The 20885-nt window shown below is 38.4% G+C and overlaps 1 protein-coding gene across 1 annotated transcript in view; it reads right to left on the bottom strand.

Moving 5' to 3' along the window:
• LOC144438205 (phospholipid-transporting ATPase ABCA3-like) overlaps positions 1–20885 on the bottom strand; it is a 136359-nt gene that overhangs the window by 90625 nt on the left and 24849 nt on the right. Inside the window, exons 8-14 of the mRNA XM_078127249.1 lie at positions 18221–18338; positions 17802–17912; positions 13226–13369; positions 10513–10721; positions 9598–9798; positions 8840–8940; positions 3198–3233 (exon numbers count right to left, since the gene is read on the bottom strand). Coding sequence (XP_077983375.1) covers positions 3198–3233; positions 8840–8940; positions 9598–9798; positions 10513–10721; positions 13226–13369; positions 17802–17912; positions 18221–18338 — 920 coding nt within the window. The remainder of the gene's footprint in view (positions 1–3197; positions 3234–8839; positions 8941–9597; positions 9799–10512; positions 10722–13225; positions 13370–17801; positions 17913–18220; positions 18339–20885) is intronic.

The following is a 20885-nucleotide window of genomic DNA, read 5'->3' as shown; positions in this document are numbered from 1 at the left end:
TTAGGGTTGGAATAGAATAGAGACCATCTTAACCAGTTTGTAGAGAGTTGCAGAGTTAGGGTTAGAATAGAATAGAATAGAGACCACCTTCACTAGTTTGTAGAGAGTTGTATAGATAGGGTTAGAATACAAACAGATACCATCTTAACTAGTTTGTAGAGACTTGTAGAGTTAGGGTTGGAATACAAATAGAGACCACCTTCACTAGTTTGTAGAGAGTTGTAGAGTTATGGTTGGAATACAAATAAAGACCATCTTAACCAGTTTGTAGAGAGTTGTAGAGCTAGGGTTGGAATAGAATAGAATAGAGACCACCTTCACTAGTTTGTAGAGAGTTGTATAGATAGGGTTAGAATACAAACAGATACCATCTTAACTAGTTTGTAGAGAGTTGTAGAGTTAGGGTTGAAATACAGATAGAGACCACCTTCACTAGTTTGTAGAGAGTTATAGAGTTAGGGTTAGAATACAAATAGATACCATCTTAACTAATTTGTAGAGAGTTGTAGAGTTAGGGTTATAACAAAAATAGAGACCATCTTAACCAGTTTGTAGAGAGTTGTAGAGTTAGAGTTAGAATAGAATAGAATAGAGACCATCTTAACTAGTTTGTAGAGAGTTGTAGAGTTAGGGTTAGGGCTGGAATAGAATAGAGACCATCTTAACCAGTTTGTAGAGAGTTGTAGAGTTAGGGTTAGGGTTGGAATACAATAGAGACCATCTTAACCAGTTTGGAGAAAGTTGTTGAGTTAGGGTTGGAATAGAAATAGAGACCATTTTAACCAGTTTGTAGAGAGTTGTAGAGTTAGGGTTGGAATAGAAAAAGAGATCATCTTAACTAGTTTGTAGAGAGTTGTAGAGTTATGGTTGGAATACAAATAAAGACCATCTTAACCAGTTTGTAGAGAGTTGTAGAGTTAGGGTTGGAATAGAATAGAATAGAGACCATCTTAACCAGTTTGTAGAGAGTTGGAGAGTTAGGGTTAGAATACAAATAGAGACCATCTTAACCAGTTTGTAGAGAGTTGTAGAGTTAGGGTTGGAATAGAAATAGAGACCATCTTAACCAGTTTGTAGAGAGTTGTAGAGTTAGGGTTAGGGTTGGAATAGAATAGAGACCATCTTAACCAGTCTGTAGAGAGTTGTAGAGTTAGGGTTAGGGTTGGAATACAATAGAGACCATCTTAACCAGTTTGGAGAAAGTTGTTGAGTTAGGGTTGGAATAGAAATGGAGACCTTTTTAACCAGTTTGTAGAGAGTTGTAGAGTTAGGGTTAGAATAGAAAAAGAGACCATCTTAACTAGTTTGTAGAGAGTTGTAGAGTTATGGTTCGAATACAAATAGAGACCATCTTAACCAGTTTGTAGAGAGTTTTAGAGTTAGGGTTGGAATAGAATAGAATAGAGACCATCTTAACCAGTTTGTAGAGAGTTGGAGAGTTAGGGTTAGAATACAAATAGAGACCATGTTAACCAGTTTGTAGAGAGTTGTAGAGTTAGGGTTGGAATAGAATAGAGACCATCTTAACCAGTTTGTAGAGAGTTGCAGAGTTAGGGTTAGAATAGAATAGAATACAGACCATCTTAACCAGTTTGTAGAGAGTTGTAGAGTTAGGGTTAGGGTTGGAATAGAATAGAGACCATCTTAACCAGTTTGTAGAGAGTTGTAGAGTTAGGGTTAGAATAGAATAGAATAGAATATAGACCATCTTAACCAGTTTGTAGAGAGTTGTAGAGTTAGGGTTAGGGTTGGAACAGAATAGAGACCATCTTAACCAGTTTGTAGAGAGTTGAAGAGTTAGGGTTAGAATAGAATAGAATATAGACCATCTTAACCAGTTTGGAGAAAGTTGTTGAGTTAGGGTTGGAATAGAAATAGAGACCATCTTAATTAGTTTGTAGAGAGTTGTAGAGTTAGGGTTAGAATAGAAAAAGAGACCATCTTAACTAGTTTGTAGAGAGTTGTAGAGTTAGGGTTGGAATACAAATAGAGACCATCTTAACCAGTTTGTAGAGAGTTGTAGAGTTAGGGTTGGAATAGAATAGAATAGAGACCATCTTAACCAGTTTGTAGAGAGTTGGAGAGTTAGGGTTAGAATACAAATAGAGACCATCTTAACCAGTTTGTAGAGAGTTGTAGAGTTAGGGTTGGAATAGAATAGAGACCATCTTAACCAGTTTGTAGAGAGTTGTAGAGTTAGGGTTAGAATAGAATAGAATATAGACCATCTTAACCAGTTTGTAGAGAGTTGTAGAGTTAGGGTTAGGGTTGGAATAGAATAGAGACCATTTTAACCAGTTTGTAGAGAGTTGTAGAGTTAGGGTTAGAATAGAATAGAATATAGACCATCTTGACCAGTTTGTAGGGAGTTGTAGAGTTAGGGTTAGGGTTGGAATAGAATAGAGACCATCTTAACCAGTTTGTAGAGAGTTGTAGAGTTAGGGTTAGAATAGAACAGAATATAGACCATCTTAACCAGTTTGTAGAGAGTTGTAGAGATAGGGTTAGGGTTGGAATAGAATAGAGACCATCTTAACCAGTTTGTAGAGAGTTGTAGAGTTAGGGTTAGAATAGAATAGAATATAGACCATCTTAACCAGTTTGGAGAAAGTTGTAGAGTTAGGGTTGGAATAGAAATGGAGACCTTCTTAACCAGTTTGTAGAGAGTTGTAGAGTTAGGGTTAGAATAGAATAGAATAGAGACCATCTTAACCAGTTTGTAGAGAGTTGTAGAGTTAGGATTAGAATAGAAAAAGAGACCATCTTAACCAGTTTGTAGAGAGTTGTAGAGTTAGGGTTGGAATAGAATAGATACCATCTTAACTAGTTTGTAGAGAGTTGTAGAGTTAGGGTTATAACAAAAATAGAGACCATCTTAACCAGTTTGTAGAGAGTTGTAGAGTTAGGGTTATAACAAAAATAGAGACCATCTTAACCAGTTTGTAGATAGTTGTAGAGTTAGGGTTATAACAAAAATAGAGACCATCTTAACCAGTTTGTAGAGAGTTGTAGAGTTAGGGTTATAACAAAAATAGAGATCATCTTAACCAGTTTGTAGAGAGTTGTAGAGTTAGGGTTATAACAAAAATAGAGACCATCTTAACTATATAAGTTTGCATATTTGAAAATAAAATGTTGACCAGAATGTTCTTCATCTGTCCACATTTTGACTTTAACAAGGCATGCTACCATAATACGTGATTTGTTATTCAGAGAAAGAGAATTAACACCTACTTTCAATAGAAAAAGAACTACATCTGATTCAGTGTTTGGACATGTATAAGGATACATTTTTTAGAAGTCCTCAGTTCCACACAATTGAAAATAAATACAATACACATGTTAGTTACATTGGTAAGTAGGCCAATAGTCACAGAACCTTTAACTTAGTGTAGAATTTAGTGAGTAAGAAGCTAGTAAATAAAAGAACCCTTAACTGAGTGCACATTTTAGACAAGTGTGAATTAAAAGTAACATTGGCTATATATTTAAGAGAAGTGGGTATACATACCGTATCAAATGGCTGGAACAGATACAATAGGAAAATGTTACAAAACACAGTCAAACAGATTTAATGAATGGATATAAAAATAAGTTTTGAGTCTGATCAGAAACTACTGATAAGAAAGAGGTTTGAGAATCATGCAAGATGTACACTACAAAGACATCTTTGACTGGTGGCAGGTGATATGATGATAGACATGACAGTGAAAGCAAATACAAGTTCAATACAAACTTATGAGGAGAGGGGGGGAGGGGCACATAATGCGATTGGAATCTTGTTTACAACATAAACTTGAGTACCTGCATGGTGGGCAAAATAAAAAATACATGATATTTAAAATTGTAACTAATTGTTGTATAGTTATACTGGCTAGCTGGGTCACTGCTTGCAGACTATAGCTGGGTCACAGGTTATAATGGCTAGCTGGGTCACTGCTTGCATTCTATAGCTTGGTCACAGCTAGGTTTTACTGGCTCGCTAGCTGGGTCACTGCTTGTAGACTGCAGCTGGGTCACAGGTTATACTGGCTAGCTAGATCACTCACTTATAGTGAGTATTTAGGGAGGATTCACTACTAGGCCAGCTTGAAAAACATCATGCCCAAACAGTACCATTAATGGCCAGCTTGAAACACATGCATATACAGTACATTTTACTATATAGGCCAGCTTGAAATACATGCCACAACAGTTACTAGGTCAGCTTGAAATACATGCCCTAACAGTTACTAGGCCAGCTTGAAATACATGCCACAACAGTTACTAGGCCAGCTTGAAATACATGCCCTAACAGTTACTAGGCCAGCTTGAAATACATGCCACAACAGTTACTAGGTCAGCTTGAAATACATGCCCTAACAGTTACTAGGCCAGCTTGAAATACATGCCCTAACAGTTACTAGGCCAGCTTGAAATACATGCCACAACAGTTACTAGGCCAGCTTGAAATACATGCCACAACAGTTACTAGGCCAGCTTGAAATACATGCCTTAACGGCTACTTGGCCAGCTTGAAATACATGCCCTAACAGTTACTAGGCCAGCTTGAAATACATGCCACAACAGTTACTAGGCCAGCTTGAAATACATGCCACAACAGTTACTAGGCCAGCTTGAAATACATGCCTTAACAGTTACTAGGCCAGCTTGAAATACATGCCCTAACAGTTACTAGGCCAGCTTGAAATACATGCCCCAACAGTTACTAGGCCAGCTTGTAATACATGCCTTAACAGTTACTAGGCCAGCTTGAAATACATGCCACAACAGTTACTAGGCCAGCTTGAAATACATGCCCCAACAGTTACTAGGCCAGCTTGTAATACATGCCTTAACAGTTACTAGGCCAGCTTGAAATACATGCCCCAACAGTTACTAGACCAGCTTGAAATACATGCCCTAATATCGGTAGTTACTAGGCCAGCTTGAAATACATACCCTAACAGTTACTAGGCCAGCTTGAAATACATGCCCCAATATCGGTAGTTACTAGGTCAGCTTGAAATACATGCCCTAACAGTTACTAGGTCAGCTTGAAATACATACCCTAACAGTTACTAGGCCAGCTTGAAATACATGCCCTAATATCGGTAGTTACTAGGCCAGCTTGAAATACATACCCTAACAGTTACTAGACCAGCTTGAAATACATGCCCTAATATCGGTAGTTACTAGGTCAGCTTGAAATACATACCCTAACAGTTACTAGGCCAGCTTGAAATACATGCCCTAATGCCGGTAGTTACTAGGCCAGCTTGAAATACATGCCCTAACAGTTACTAGGCCAGCTTGAAATACATGCCCTAACCGTTACTAGGCCAGCTTGAAATACATGCCCCAACAGTTACTAGGTCAGCTTGAAATACATGCCTTAACAGTTACTAGGTCAGCTTGAAATACATGCCCTAACAGTTACTAGGTCAGCTTGAAATACATGCCCCAACAGTTACTAGGTCAGCTTGAAATACATGCCCTAACAGTTACTAGGTCAGCTTGAAATACATGCCCTAACAGTTACTAGGCCAGCTTGAAATACATTCCCTAACCGTTACTAGGCCAGCTTGAAATACATGCCCCAACAGTTACTAGGCCAGCTTGAAATACATGCCTTAACGGCTACTTGGCCAGCTTGAAATACATGCCACAACAGTTACCTGGCCAGCTTGAAATACATGCCACAACAGTTACTAGGTCAGCTTGAAATACATGCCACAACAGTTACTAGGTCAGCTTGAAATACATGCCCTAACAGTTACTAGGCCAGCTTGAAATACATTCCCTAACAGTTACTAGGCCAGCTTGAAATACATGCCCCAACAGTTACTAGGCCAGCTTGTAATACATGCCTTAACAGTTACTAGGCCAGCTTGAAATACATGCCACAAGAGTTACTAGGCCAGCTTGAAATACATGCCCCAACAGTTACTAGGCCAGCTTGTAATACATGCCTTAACAGTTACTAGGCCAGCTTGAAATACATGCCCCAACAGTTACTAGACCAGCTTGTAATACATGCCTTAACAGTTACTAGGCCAGCTTGAAATACATGCCCTAATATCGGTAGTTACTAGGCCAGCTTGAAATACATACCCTAACAGTTACTAGGCCAGCTTGAAATACATGCCCTAATGCCGGTAGTTACTAGGCCAGCTTGAAATACATGCCCTAATATCGGTAGTTACTAGGCCAGCTTGAAATACATGCCACAACAGTTACTAGGCCAGCTTGAAATACATGCCCTAACAGTTACTAGGCCAGCTTGAAATACATGCCCTAACAGTTACTAGGTCAGCTTGAAATACATTCCCTAACAGTTACTAGGTCAGCTTGAAATACATTCCCTAACAGTTACTAGGCCAGCTTGAAATACATGCCCTAACAGTTACTAGACCAGCTTGAAATACATGCCTTAACAGTTACTAGGTCAGCTTGAAATACATTCCCTAACAGTTACTAGGCCAGCTTGAAATACATGCCCCAACAGTTACTAGGCCAGCTTGAAATACATGCCTTAACGGCTACTTGGCCAGTTTGAAATACATGCCACAACAGTTACCTGGCCAGCTTGAAATACATGCCACAACAGTTACTAGGTCAGCTTGAAATACATGCCCTAACAGTTACTAGGTCAGCTTGAAATACATTCCCTAACAGTTACTAGGCCAGCTTGAAATACATGCCTTAACGGCTACTTGGCCAGTTTGAAATACATGCCACAACAGTTACCTGGCCAGCTTGAAATACATGCCACAACAGTTACTAGGCCAGCTTGAAATACATGCCCTAACAGTTACTAGGTCAGCTTGAAATACATTCCCTAACAGTTACTAGGCCAGCTTGAAATACATGCCCTAACAGTTACTAGGCCAGCTTGAAATACATGCCACAACAGTTACTAGGCCAGCTTGAAATACATGCCCTAACAGTTACTAGGTCAGCTTGAAATACATGCCCTAACAGTTACTAGGTCAGCTTGAAATACATGCCACAAGAGTTACTAGGTCAGCTTGAAATACATGCCCTAACAGTTACTAGGTCAGCTTGAAATACATGCCACAAGAGTTACTAGGCCAGCTTGAAATACATGCCCTAACAGTTACTAGGTCAGCTTGAAATACATGCCCTAACAGTTACTAGGTCAGCTTGAAATACATGCCCTAACATGACATGACAGTTGAATTATCCTAAAGACATGACAGTTGAATTATCCTAAAGACATGACAGTTGAATTATCCTAAAGACACTACAGTTGAATTATCCTAAAGACACGACAGTTGAATTATCCTAAAGACACGACAGTTGAATTATCCTTAAGACATGACAGTTGAATTATCCTAAAGACACGACAGTTGAATTATCCTAAAGACATGACAGTTGAATTATCCTAAAGACACAACAGTTGAATTATCCTAAAGACACGACAGTTGAATTATCCTAAAAACATGACAGTTGAATTATCCTAAAGACACGACAGTTGTCATGAATTATCCTAAAGACACGACAGTTGAATTATCCTACAGACATGACAGTTGAATTATCCTAAAGACACGACAGTTGAATTATCCTACAGACATGACAGTTGAATTATCCTAAAGACATGACAGTTGAATTATCCTAAAGACACGACAGTTGAATTATCCTACGGACATGACAGTTGAATTATCCTAAAGACATGACAGTTGAATTATCCTAAAGACACGACAGTTGAATTATCCTACGGACATGACAGTTGAATTATCCTAAAGACACGACAGTTGAATTATCCTAAAGACACGACAGTTGAATTATCCTACGGACATGATAGTTGAATTATCCTGAAGACATGACAGTTGAATTATCCTAAAGACACGACAGTTGAATTATCCTACAGACATGACAGTTGAATTATCCTAAAGACACGACAGTTGAATTATCCTAAAGACACAACAGTTGAATTATCCTAAAGACATGACAGTTGAATTATCCTACAGACATGACAGTTGAATTATCCTAAAGACACAACAGTTGAATTATCCTAAAGACACGACAGATGAATTATCCACCAGACATGACAGTTGAATTATCCTGAAGACACAACAGTTGAATTATCCTAAAGACACGACAGATGAATTATCCACCAGACATGACAATTGAATTATCCTAAAGACACAACAGTTGAATTATCCTAAAGACACGACAGTTGAATTATCCTACGGACATGACAGTTGAATTATCCTAAAGACATGACAGTTGAATTATCCTAAAGACACGACAGTTCAATTATCCTACGGACATGACACTTGAATTATCCTAAAGACATGACAGTTCCCTACATATATGACAGCTGAATTATCCTAAAGACATGACAGTGCAATTATCCTAAAAACACAGTGACTTGAAGTTGACCTTGAAGGAGGTCATGGTCAAAGCTTAGTCACTTGCCTTGAACAACATAGGTGTAGGCATATGAATGGTGTCTCTAGATGTAAAATGTCACACTTTATTGAACAATTTGCTAGTTGACGGTATAGATGGAGGCCAAGGTCAAAGATCAAAATATAAAACAAAAGTTTACCTTATAATAATATAGGGGTAGACACTTGGATGGATTTTCTATGTATTCAACTTGAGTTATTAGTTGATTGTGGGGTAGCCACTTGAATGGTATCTATCTGTATTCAATATATGGAGGTTAAAGGCAAAATGTGTAATTTAGGACAAACATAGCCATCACTTTGTCATAAAGTGCTCATACTGATGGGTAATTTGCATGGTGTGTATTTGATGGGTAGGGATAACAACCACTTTTTCAAATGTGGAAGAGAGAAATTCCAACTGACCTGATTCATCTCAACACCTATGGTCTTGACTTTGGTTCCACACCAATATGATGGCTGGAATGGGAAATAGAATGGTCTTGGTACGCCATAACTGCCTGGAAAAACAGCCTCAACATACCTACAAAATAAAGTTATAAGCTTAGAATTGTTGATGGAATACACTGTACAGTTTACAAATCAGTATGCCTTGCCATGGTTCAAGCAAATCAGTATGGTTTACAAATCAGTATGCCTTGCCATAATAACTAACCATGCTACTACTCCATACAGAACACATTAACTCACCATGTTATTAGTCCACACAGAACACATTAACTCACCATGTTATTAGTCCATACAGAACACATTAACTCACCATGTTATTAGTCCATACAGAACACATTAACTCACCATGTTATTAGTCCATACAGAACACATTAACTCACCATGTTATTAGTCCACACAGAACACATTAACTCACCATGTTATTAGTCCATACAGAACACATTAACTCACCATGTTATTAGTCCATACAGAACACATTAACTCACCATGTTATTAGTCCATACAGAACACATTAACTCACCATGTTATTAGTCCATACAGAACACATTAACTCACCATGTTATTAGTCCATACAGAACACATTAACTCACCATGTTATTAGTCCATACACAACACATTAACTCACCATGTTATTAGTCCATACAGAACACATTAACTCACCATGTTATTAGTCCATACACAACACATTAACTCACCATGTTATTAGTCCATACACAACACATTAACTCACCATGTTATTAGTCCATACAGAAATGCATCAAATACAAGCATAACAAGCATCACAGCAAAGCTGAAATTGTCATCAACAGATACCGGGGTTGCAATATTTTTCCATGTAACACCTACTGTCTGAGATTCACGCTGGGCAAACAGCTGGGCTGCTAACCCCAAGCAAGTATTGGAAAGTAAACACGCAGCTGCTTTAGCACCACTGTTGAAATGAAAAATAAAATTAGACTTAAGAACATGTGACAGTGTGAATAATAGAACATTTGTGGGTGCATTTTAACTATCACAGAGATGTTTCCATATTAAATTGTCTTCTGTTGTTCTAAGAATATTAAATAGCACGTCATTCTAACAGTGAGTGGTGCCATTCAAGATTGTAAACAAAATTGGTTGATTGTCCTTTTATCTGATACTTATTATATATAACTTTATACGTTATCATTGATAATGTGACTTTTTATACTTTCCTTAGTATGTGTTGTTACATAGAGAATAACTTCATCCCTGCTATTCAAAAGTTATGTATCACTATCAGTAAGCAAGACACATTTATAGAGTATGTCATCCTACTACCAACAATATGGGCACTATGTGTATCTAAATATAAGTGATAATAAATTGTCATTTGTTGTTCTATTTAAAATGATGGTAAGCTCAGTCATCATATTTCATAATATGCTTTTGAGGGACATTATGTGAACTTGTGATTTGTATGGATAAGAATTAGAACTTGTTTTAAATGACCAGTGTTATGACATGTAAAGAAATCATGACAACAAATAAATAAACATATAAGTGTGTAAACAGAAACCAATAGGTGATGAATTGAACTACAGAGATGGAATTCAACAACATGACCAATTTTTACATTTTATAATCAATTAACATGTACTATATAGTAAAAGTTTCACTTTACCTGCTCATACCATTATAGACAGTAGGATTGGCAATAAACATGTAAGGCATGTAGTTAAGAAACCATAAAGTACATCCTACAATGATAGCAATCTTTCCTTTGGAGAAGAAGACGCTAACAGCAAAACACCATGCAATACTTGCTATAATCCATACTACATAAAATACCAATATGATTGCTCCATCACTGTACTGAAATATCCTGCCAACCTGATAGATACAAACCAAAGAAAACAATGTCACTCTCTCTTAAAATACAATCACTTAATAAGAAAGTCAATATGACTTCTTTTTTTTAAATTGCAACTTTGCTATAATACTAACGACACTGGTAATCCAGCTTTCCGTTTACTAACTTAAGATAAACACAAACTAAATCTATTGTTCTTCAATGTGGTAGATTACACAAGTGGATGATAGCAGTTCATCTGTTGTGTGATTCTAATCACCCTGTGACAGTGGTTCATCTGTTGTGTGATTCTAATCACCCTGTGACAGTGGTTCATCTGTTGTGTGATTCTAATCACCCTGTGATAGCGGTTCATCTGTTGTGTGATTCTAATCACCCTGTGACAGTGGTTCATCTGTTGTGTGATTCTAATCACCCTGTGATCAACATAGTGTAAATATTTGAAATTCCAAAACAACACTCAAAGTTCTTAAGAACGCTAAATAAGCTAGTTTATATCAGAGGAGGCTGGAAGGGGTTCAGAGCATGATAGGTAAAAAACAACTATGATAGCTTTATTTACATACATTTTTTTAATGTTTATTCAATTGTCTATTAGTCCCCATTGTTATCTTCGCAATATATGTGACCATTTGGCTGTTGCTATGGGCGTGGTCTTGTTGCTAGGCACATTTGCATACATTTTTTGAATGTTAATCTTTTGTCTTTCAATTCCTGTTATCTTTGCAATATACGTGATTATTTGGCTGTTGCTATGGGTGTGGTCTTGTTTCTAGGCACATTTGCATACATTTTTGAATGTTTATTCTTTTGTCTTTCACTTGCTGTTGTTACTTTGCAATAGACGTTATTATTTGGCTGTTGCTATGGGCATGGTCTTGTTGCTAGGCAAATTTAAATACATTTTTTGATTGTTTATTCAATTGTCTATTAATCCCTGTTATCTTTGTGAAATACATGACCATTTGGCTGTTGCTATGGGCGTGGTCATGGTTGCTTGGGTATTTGCATACATTTTTTGAATGTTTACTCACTTGCCTACCAGATGATGTTTTTATTTGACCAAAATATGCTGCCATTTGGTTGTTGCTAAGGGCGTGGTCATGGTTGCTAGGGCCAATTTTGTCAAAATGTTTTGAAGAAAATCTACAGAATAACACTTTCAGAAACATCTCACCAAGTTTCAGACAAGTACTTTTTAAGTTTTTGACCAAAAATGAACATTTTTACACCTAATTTGCATATCACTCATGGAATCATGGTATGCTTAATATTTCTTTGTCCATACATCCCTAGATACATTCCCATTAAATTTCAGCCCAATCTGCTCAGTAGTTTTGGAATTATAGATTTTTAACCAAAAAGACACATTTTTAGCCCTAATTTGCATATCACTGATGGAATCATCCCGTCATGGACAAATCTTACTTTACATCCCCTTAAGAATATTCCCACCAAATTTCGCACCAATCTGCCCAGTAGTTTCTGAGTTTAAGTTTTTTGACCAAAAATCACATTTTTTGACCCAAATCACACATCTGTGATGCGATCATTTTGATTTGAACAATTTCCCAAGTAGACACCCCAGGTAATGGCCCCACCAAATATCATGGCAATCGGTTCAGCAGTTTTTGAGTTTAAGTTGTTTACACACATACACACACACACAGACAGACAGACAGACAGACAGACAGACAGACAGACGCCGGGCGATCCCTATAGCACTACTGAACCTCAGTTCAGTTGTGCTAAAAAATTGATGTTTTTAGCCCTAATTTGCATATCACTTATGGGATCATAATGTAATTAATATTTCTTGATTTGTATATCCTAAGAAACATCCCTGTGAAATTTCATTGAAATCAACCGAGTAGTTTTGGAGTCCCATTTTCACTTATCTGTATATCTCCAATGGGATTGCCATGTCAAGAAAAATCCTTTCTGGATACATCCCTTTCAACATCTTCACCAAATTTCAGGCCGATCTGCCCAATGGTTTTTGAGTTAAACGTTTTTGACCAAAAATTACATTTTTTTTACCAAATGTATCATCTATGATGCAATCATTTTCCTTTAAACAATTTCTCAACTAAACACCATAGGTAATGTCCCTACCAAACACCAAGGCAATCAATCCAGTGGCTTTTGAGTTTAAGTCACACACACACACACACACACACACACACACACACACACACACACACACACACACACACACACACACACACACACACACACATTTCAGATGACAGATTTTTAAGGACCAATTGAATATGGCACAAATAATTTCACAAAGACGGGCTCAGAAAATCAAAGTGACCAATAGGTATGGAGACATACACCACACAATGCCACCAACATTATCAGTTCAGTTGTGCTAAAAATGGCTGCTTTTGTTGTTTGTTTGTTGTGATTTTGTTGTTGGTGTTTGTTTGTTTGTTTGTTGCTTTTGGGTTTATATTATTGGGGGGGGGGGGCTGCAAAGATACTTTTTACACTCTCTATAATAATGATGACACCTTACCTTTAGAAGAACAATGATCAGAATTCCTGTAATCATCAGAAATACAAAGTTTTTGATAAACCAAGCCAACCAATGAATCCAGTTGGACAGTCCCATCATCTTCATACTCTCCTTCAAACGAGCTTCTTTCTCAATAACCAATTCCTATAGTATACAAAGTCACTAGTAATAACCAACAGCTCCAAATGATATAACAGCATCATCTAAGATACACCGTCAAGAGGCCTTGGTTTCATTCACTAGTATTAATTAAAATGTTATTTGGAACAGGTATTCTGTATGTAAATACTACAACCAATCAGATTGCCTCATACATATCAAGACGGGATATATGTACTGTCTTTAATAATGATACACACACCCTGCCATCATACATGCACACACTGAATATGGCCTGGGTTCATATCATATGCAAACACTGAATATGGCCTGGGTTCATATCATACACACACACACACACACACACACTGAATATGGCCTGGGTTCATATCATACACACACACACACACACACACACACTGAATATGGCCTGGGTTCATATCATACATGCACACACTGAATATGGCCTGGGTTCATATCATACACACACACACTGAATATGGCCTGGGTTCATATCATACACACACACACACACACTGAATATGGCCTGGGTTCATATCATACACACACACACTGAATATGGCCTGGGTTCATATCATACACACACACACTGAATATGGCCTGGGTTCATATCACACACACACACACACACACACACACACACACACTGAATATGGCCTGGGTTCATATCATACACACACACACACTGAATATGGCCAGGGTTCATATCATACACACACACACACACACACTGAATATGACAGGTTCATATCATACATGCATGCACACACTGAATATGGCCTAGGTTCATATCATACATGCACACACTGAATATGGCCTAGGTTCATATCATACATGCACACACTGAATATGGCCTGGGTTCATACCATACACACACACACTGAATATGGCCTAGGCTCATATCATACACACACACACTGAATATGACCTGGGTTCATATCATACACACACACACACTGAATATGGCCTGGGTTCATATCATACACACACACACTGAATATGGCCTGGGTTCATATCATACACACACACACTGAATATGGCCTGGGTTCATATCATACATGCACACACTGAATATGGCCTGGGTTCATATCATACACACACACACTGAATATGGCCTGGGTTCATATCATACATGCACACACTGAATATGGCCTAGGTTCATATCATACACGCACACACTGAATATGGCCCAGTGGGTTCATATCATCATCCACATCATCATCATCATCATCATCCACAACACGTGACCTTGGGGTTATACTTGACTCAGAACTTAGAATGACTTGTCATGTAAATAACATCTGCAGAGCAGCATCCCTAGCCATTCGAAAGATCGGCCAAATTAGAAAGTACCTCGACAATACCAGCACCGAAAGACTAATCCATGCATTTGTTACCTCTAGGCTGGATTATTGCAATTCCATCCTCTATGGATTACCAGACAAAGAGATCAACAAACTTCAACGTGTGCAGAACACAGCTGCTAGACTTGTTGCCAAACTACGCAAATATGATCATGTCTCACCAGTATTACATAATCTTCATTGGTTACCTGTACGTCAACGTATTGTATACAAAATCTTGCTCGTCACCTACAAGGCTGTCAACAAACTGTCACCATCCTACATCATTGAACTAATACCCATACACAAGCCAACACATGCCCTACGTTCTAGTACTTATCTTACACTTGCCATTCCACGTGTTGCAACTACCACGTACGGAGATCGCGCCTTCTCTGTTGCCGGTCCTAAGTTATGGAACTCTCTCCCAATTCACATTAGGAGAGCGGTATCGATCGAAACATTCAAGTCCCAACTAAAGACATACTTGTTTACAAACTTTTAGAACATACTATACTTTTATAAGCAGTAATCAATAAGTTTTGTTTTTTAGTGAATTTCAAGTTTTGTTTTTTTTTTGTTTTGGTTTTTTGTTTTGGGTTTTTTGGGTTTTTTTTTTCAAATTAAGTTTGTGCCATACTCTTGTCTACAAACGTTCAGGACATATTGTACTTTTAATAGTAATCAATAGTGAACGTCAAGTTTTTGGTTTTGGTTTTGATTTCTATGCAAATCAAGGTTTTTGTTTTTTTGTTTTTTGGGGTTTTTTTTTTCTTCTCAGTTTTGTTAAGTGCATTGAGGCTGTTGCATAATGCGCTGATAAGAATTAATTATTATTATTATTATTATTATTATTATATCATACACACACACACTGAATATGGCCTGGGTTCATATCACACACACACACACTGAATATGGCCTGGGTTCATATCATACACGCACACACACACACTGAATATGGCCTGGGTTCATATCATACACACACACACACACTGCATGACCCATGGGCATCATGGCACAATAAAGCTAAGATTGTGAATATATAAAATAACAAAATGCAAATAGAATTTGAAAACGAAACAAAAAAATTCCAGTCTTTTCCTATTGTAGATGTAGATTTATGTGTAATGCATGTGATGTGTGGGTTCGAGAAATATATCGTGTCAAAATGAACGTTGGTGGCTCACTTCTGTAGCGAGAGTGTCGAATGATACATTGTTGCAATTGGTTGCTAAGGGCGCGGACGCGCTCACTCATGTAACCTTCTCTGCACACCCAATAAAGCTAAGATTGTGAATATATAAAATAACAAAATGAAAATAGAATTTGAAAACGAAACAAAAAAATTCCAGTCTTTTCCTATTGTAGATGTAGATTTATGTGTAATGCATGTGATGTGTGGGTTCGAGAAATATATCGTGTCAAAATGAACGTTGGTGGCTCACTTCTGTAGCGAGAGTGTCGAATGATACATTGTTGCAATTGGTTGCTAAGGGCGCGGACGCGCTCACTCATGTAACCTTCTCTGCACATATGAATATGAGAGCGCTTCCTCGGCCTTCCTAGCAACGCAACAAAATATCGATCAATCGTCTGCTCGCGCTCGCGCTTCATTTTTAAAGTGCGCCACCAACGTCGATGTAAGGTAAACCAGGAAGCTACCGTGTAACGTTACGGCGGTGGTACGGGGTCATGGTGTTGTTCTAATTCTACAGTGAGAAAGACTAGGTTTTCTGGGGTTTCAAGTGTTTGTATTGATATTCTCGTTGAATCTGAAGATTATTACATCAAAGGAAGGAGGTTAACACTGAAAATACACACCAGTAAGCTTTATTGCAATAATAGTCACAATCGTCCGCTCACTTCAAGCTTCATACCTGTCAGTTTCAGGCACATGTTTACGCGTATTTGTATTACATACTATTGTTATTAGATTATAAATATCCATAATCTTAGCTTTATTGTTCCATGATGCCCATGCATGACCTGGGTTCATCATACACACACACACTGAATATGGCCTGGGTTCATATCATACACTCACACACACACTGCATGACCTGGGTTCATCATACATGCACACACTGAATATGGCCTAGGTTCATATCATATACACACACACACTGAATATGACCTGGGTTCATATCATATACACACACACTGAATATGGCCTGGGTTCATATCATATACACACACACACTGAATATGGCCTAGGTTCATATCATACACGCACACACACTGAATATGGCCTGGGTTCATGTTACACGCACACACTGAATATGGCCTGGGTGGTTCATGATACACGCACACACTGAATATGGCCTGGGTTCATGATACACGCACACACTGAATATGACCTGGGTTCATGTTACACGCACACACTGAATATGGCCTGGGTTCATGATACACGCACACACTGAATATGGCCTGGGTTCATGTTACACGCACACACTGAATATGGCCTGGGTTCATGTTACACGCACACACTGAATATGGCCTGGGTTCATGATACACGCACACACTGAATATGGCCTGGGTTCATGTTACACGCACACACTGAATATGGCCTGGGTTCATCTTACACACACACACTGAATATGGCCTGGGTTCATGATACACGCATGCCACACACTGAAAATGGCCTGGGTTCATGTTACATGCACACACTGAATATGGCCTGGGTTCATCTTACACACACACACTGAATATGGCCTGGGTTCATGATACACGCACACACTGAATATGGCCTGGGTTCATGTTACACGCACACACTGAATATGGCCTGGGTTCATGTTACCCACACACACTCAGTTTTCAACAAAGAACTCAATATGCACTCGTTTACTGGTCAAAACTTGTATATTGCTTAATCATTTTACTTCTGAGGCATACATCTGAGGTATACTTTTCTCTTTTCTGTGTATCTTGCTTTTTTTGTGTGTGGGTGTTTTAATGCGCAATTTGCACAGAGGCTTCATCAAGACAGCTACTGAAAAAAACTATATGTGGGGTCTCCTTTCTTAAATTGGATGGCCAGGGTTTCATCCCAGCTTTATAAGCTTGCCATTTATAACTGATGTGTGTATTCCAATATAGTGTCAAATACGTACCTTGACAATAACACCAGCCGTATAGATAAATGCCAAACACAAAAGGAGAGGTAATGTGCCTGATATAATTGGGATAAAACCATCCTCTGTCCACTTTGGATATGGATATTGCTGTACAAAACAAACACATACCATCAGTTTTGTAACACAATATTGTTCAAATATGAGAAAGATACAGTTCCTTGATTGTTGCTATGGACATGGCCATGGTTGCTATGCACATTTGGGTTTATTCACTTGACAGTATACATCTCACTGCTGTCACTATGTTCATGGCAATAGCTGCTGTGCCCATTTGCGTTTATTCACTTGACTAACACTCACTATTGTTATCTCAACATATGACACTCATTCTTGCATTTGACTGTTGCCATGAGCATGATCTTCATCACTATAAATAGTTGTGTCAGAAACCTTACCCTCATGTTGAATGTAACATTGGAAATATCATCGGTTGAACCATAATCTGTCGATAAGGTTGTGATTAAGGCAGCATCAATAGCCCTCTGAATCCGTAAAAATCGGTCACCATACAAACTGATGGATGAAAATCACACAACACATGTAAGGGACAAGATGAATACTTCAATTCTTTTAGTTTGGATGTGACCGGTCATCCGAACTGACTACGTGTCCCCGAAAAAATCTATTGTTCTGATATCAAAGTAATGTTTCGGTAAAAATTTGAAGTTTGATGAATGACGATCGACTTGTGAATGAGCGCGGTTTGTCTTGGAGCTACAGTGTGTATTGTTTGTAAACAATCACTGTCCACCACTTGAATGACGTGATGTTAATGATGTACGGTAAAACAAAAGACGACTACATCGAGTGCGTTGGAACGATCACACCTTCAATAACATCTCAATAAAGTTGTTCTCCTATTGACCGCCTCGTTCTTTTGTATGATTCATAAAAGATTTGAAATGATTGTGAAATGGTGAGAACGGCATGTCACACTCTGACTATAGTGGCGACTTTCAAACAACTTGTCGGCATGAGATGTAACGCAACCATTGATGATTGACTGTGATACCGAAAAGATGATTGTCGGTCAGAAGTGAAAGGAGTTTCGTTTCTTTTTCCAATAAAGATTTTCAAAGGTGTAAAACTTTTTCAGCTTCGGCCTACCTATAAATCTGCAATGTCTAGCAAGGAATCCTCACTCGATCGTGAAACTTAAGATAAAGTCGAAAACGATGTCCCATGTGAACCAGTACCATTGCACGGCGAAGCGGCAGCTATGCTTTCTCCGTGTTTGTTATGGCTAGAGTCACAGCCTGATTGTGAACCTACCCAGTTGTTATTGCTCCGTAGTTTACACAGAAAAGCAGCAGACAGCCGTGCAATGAAACAGAAACCCCTGACTTCGTTTTTCTGAACTTTATTTTCTTTCTCATTGAGTGGCTAAATTGCGGACACATCGTTTTATACACATTGATACAATTTGATTACATTTACATGTCAGTAAACACTATTTATAGATGCAACCATGACAACAATGTGTTCTTATCAGCTGTCCACCACGTCGTCGTCTTTCTTGTAAATACGTTTTTTTAATTTCTTCTACACATATTCAATTCGTTTTCCTATTATAGTCAACTCTTTATTTAGTTTTAGTATTAAATAAATACAATTCATTAAAAAGGTTTCTATGTAGTATGGTACGTCTCATTTGTCTGAGAGTGCATGTAACATGTGTAAGTGTGATATGCAGCGTATGTGTATGTTCATTCTGTATGAGCCCGTCACATCACGATGCAGATCGCATATCCGAACTGACCGCATATCCGAACTAAATGCATGTCCCCGTAAGCGTTTGGATAATCTACGTCACTCGTATTTCAGACTTATGAGCTCGTTACGTCACCCGTATATATTCGTTCAGACGTCACTCGTACTTGAGACTTGCGAGCTCGTAACTCTGCCCGTACTTGGTCAGTTTTGGGCCAATTACTTACATGCACTACTCTAATCACACAACACTTGTGAACATAAATCAAACAGACTTAGATATGTTGTGTCTGCTTGTTGGACATGGAACATGCCTACTCATGTTGTGTCTCCTCATTGGACATGGGACATGCCTACTTTTCAAGATGACGTGATGGAATAAACCATTCAACAATAAAGGATGGGTCCGGTACGGTGGGGGGGACCTGTTCAAGCATGTCTGAGTTATGGCTTTGGACATGAAAACTGCATCAACAAAATGGCTGCCAAGCAGCCATATCGGATTGTATCACGATGAAAATGGATATGCACAGGTATGTCATAGAACACTGTCCTAATACCAACTTTGAATGAGATCTGTTCAAGCATGTCTGAGTAATGGCTTTGGATAGGGAAAATTCGCAAACAAAATGGCTGCTAGGCGGCCATATTGGATCGTATCATGAAAGAAATTGACGTGCATATGTATGCCATTGTATGTTGGCCTGTACCAAGTTTGAAAAAAAATCAGCCCAGGCATCTCCAAGAAACGGCTCTGGACGGACCGACGGACCTACGGACGGACAGACGCATGGACGGACGCAATCCATTCCATAAGTCCCCGTCGCGACTAAAAACCTTTCAAAATGAGACAAATTCTCCTGAAACAGCTGTTTAGATTGTGTGTCACTCAGGATTATTCAAATATGTGCCATTTACATGTGAACAACCCTGATAGGGAATGTTTATATTTTGGTGATTACTTGCCAGTGCGTCACCACAAGTTCTCCATCTCCAAAACATAGAGTCATATATGCAAAATAGGGTGCCAAGCACCAGGCAGTTATGCCTTTAATCTAAACAACACTAACTTAAACTTTAAAGGATGTTCCCATCAAATTTCAGACTGATCTGCCCAGTAATTTCTGAGTTTAAGTTTTTTGACCAAAAATCACATTTTTTTACCTACATCACAAACTGGGGGTAAGATCATTTTGATTTGAATAATTTCCCAGCGTAACACCCAAGGTAATATACCCACCAAATGTCATGGCAATCGCTTCAGCAGTTTTTTACTTGAAGTTGTTTACACATACACACACACACACACATCCACAGAGACAGACAGACAGACACTTCGCCATGCCTATA

This window comes from Glandiceps talaboti, chromosome 7 (genome assembly GCF_964340395.1).
Source record: "Glandiceps talaboti chromosome 7, keGlaTala1.1, whole genome shotgun sequence".
NCBI classification, from domain to species: Eukaryota; Metazoa; Hemichordata; class Enteropneusta; family Spengelidae; genus Glandiceps; species Glandiceps talaboti.
This window is presented reverse-complemented; position numbering and strand designations above follow the sequence as displayed.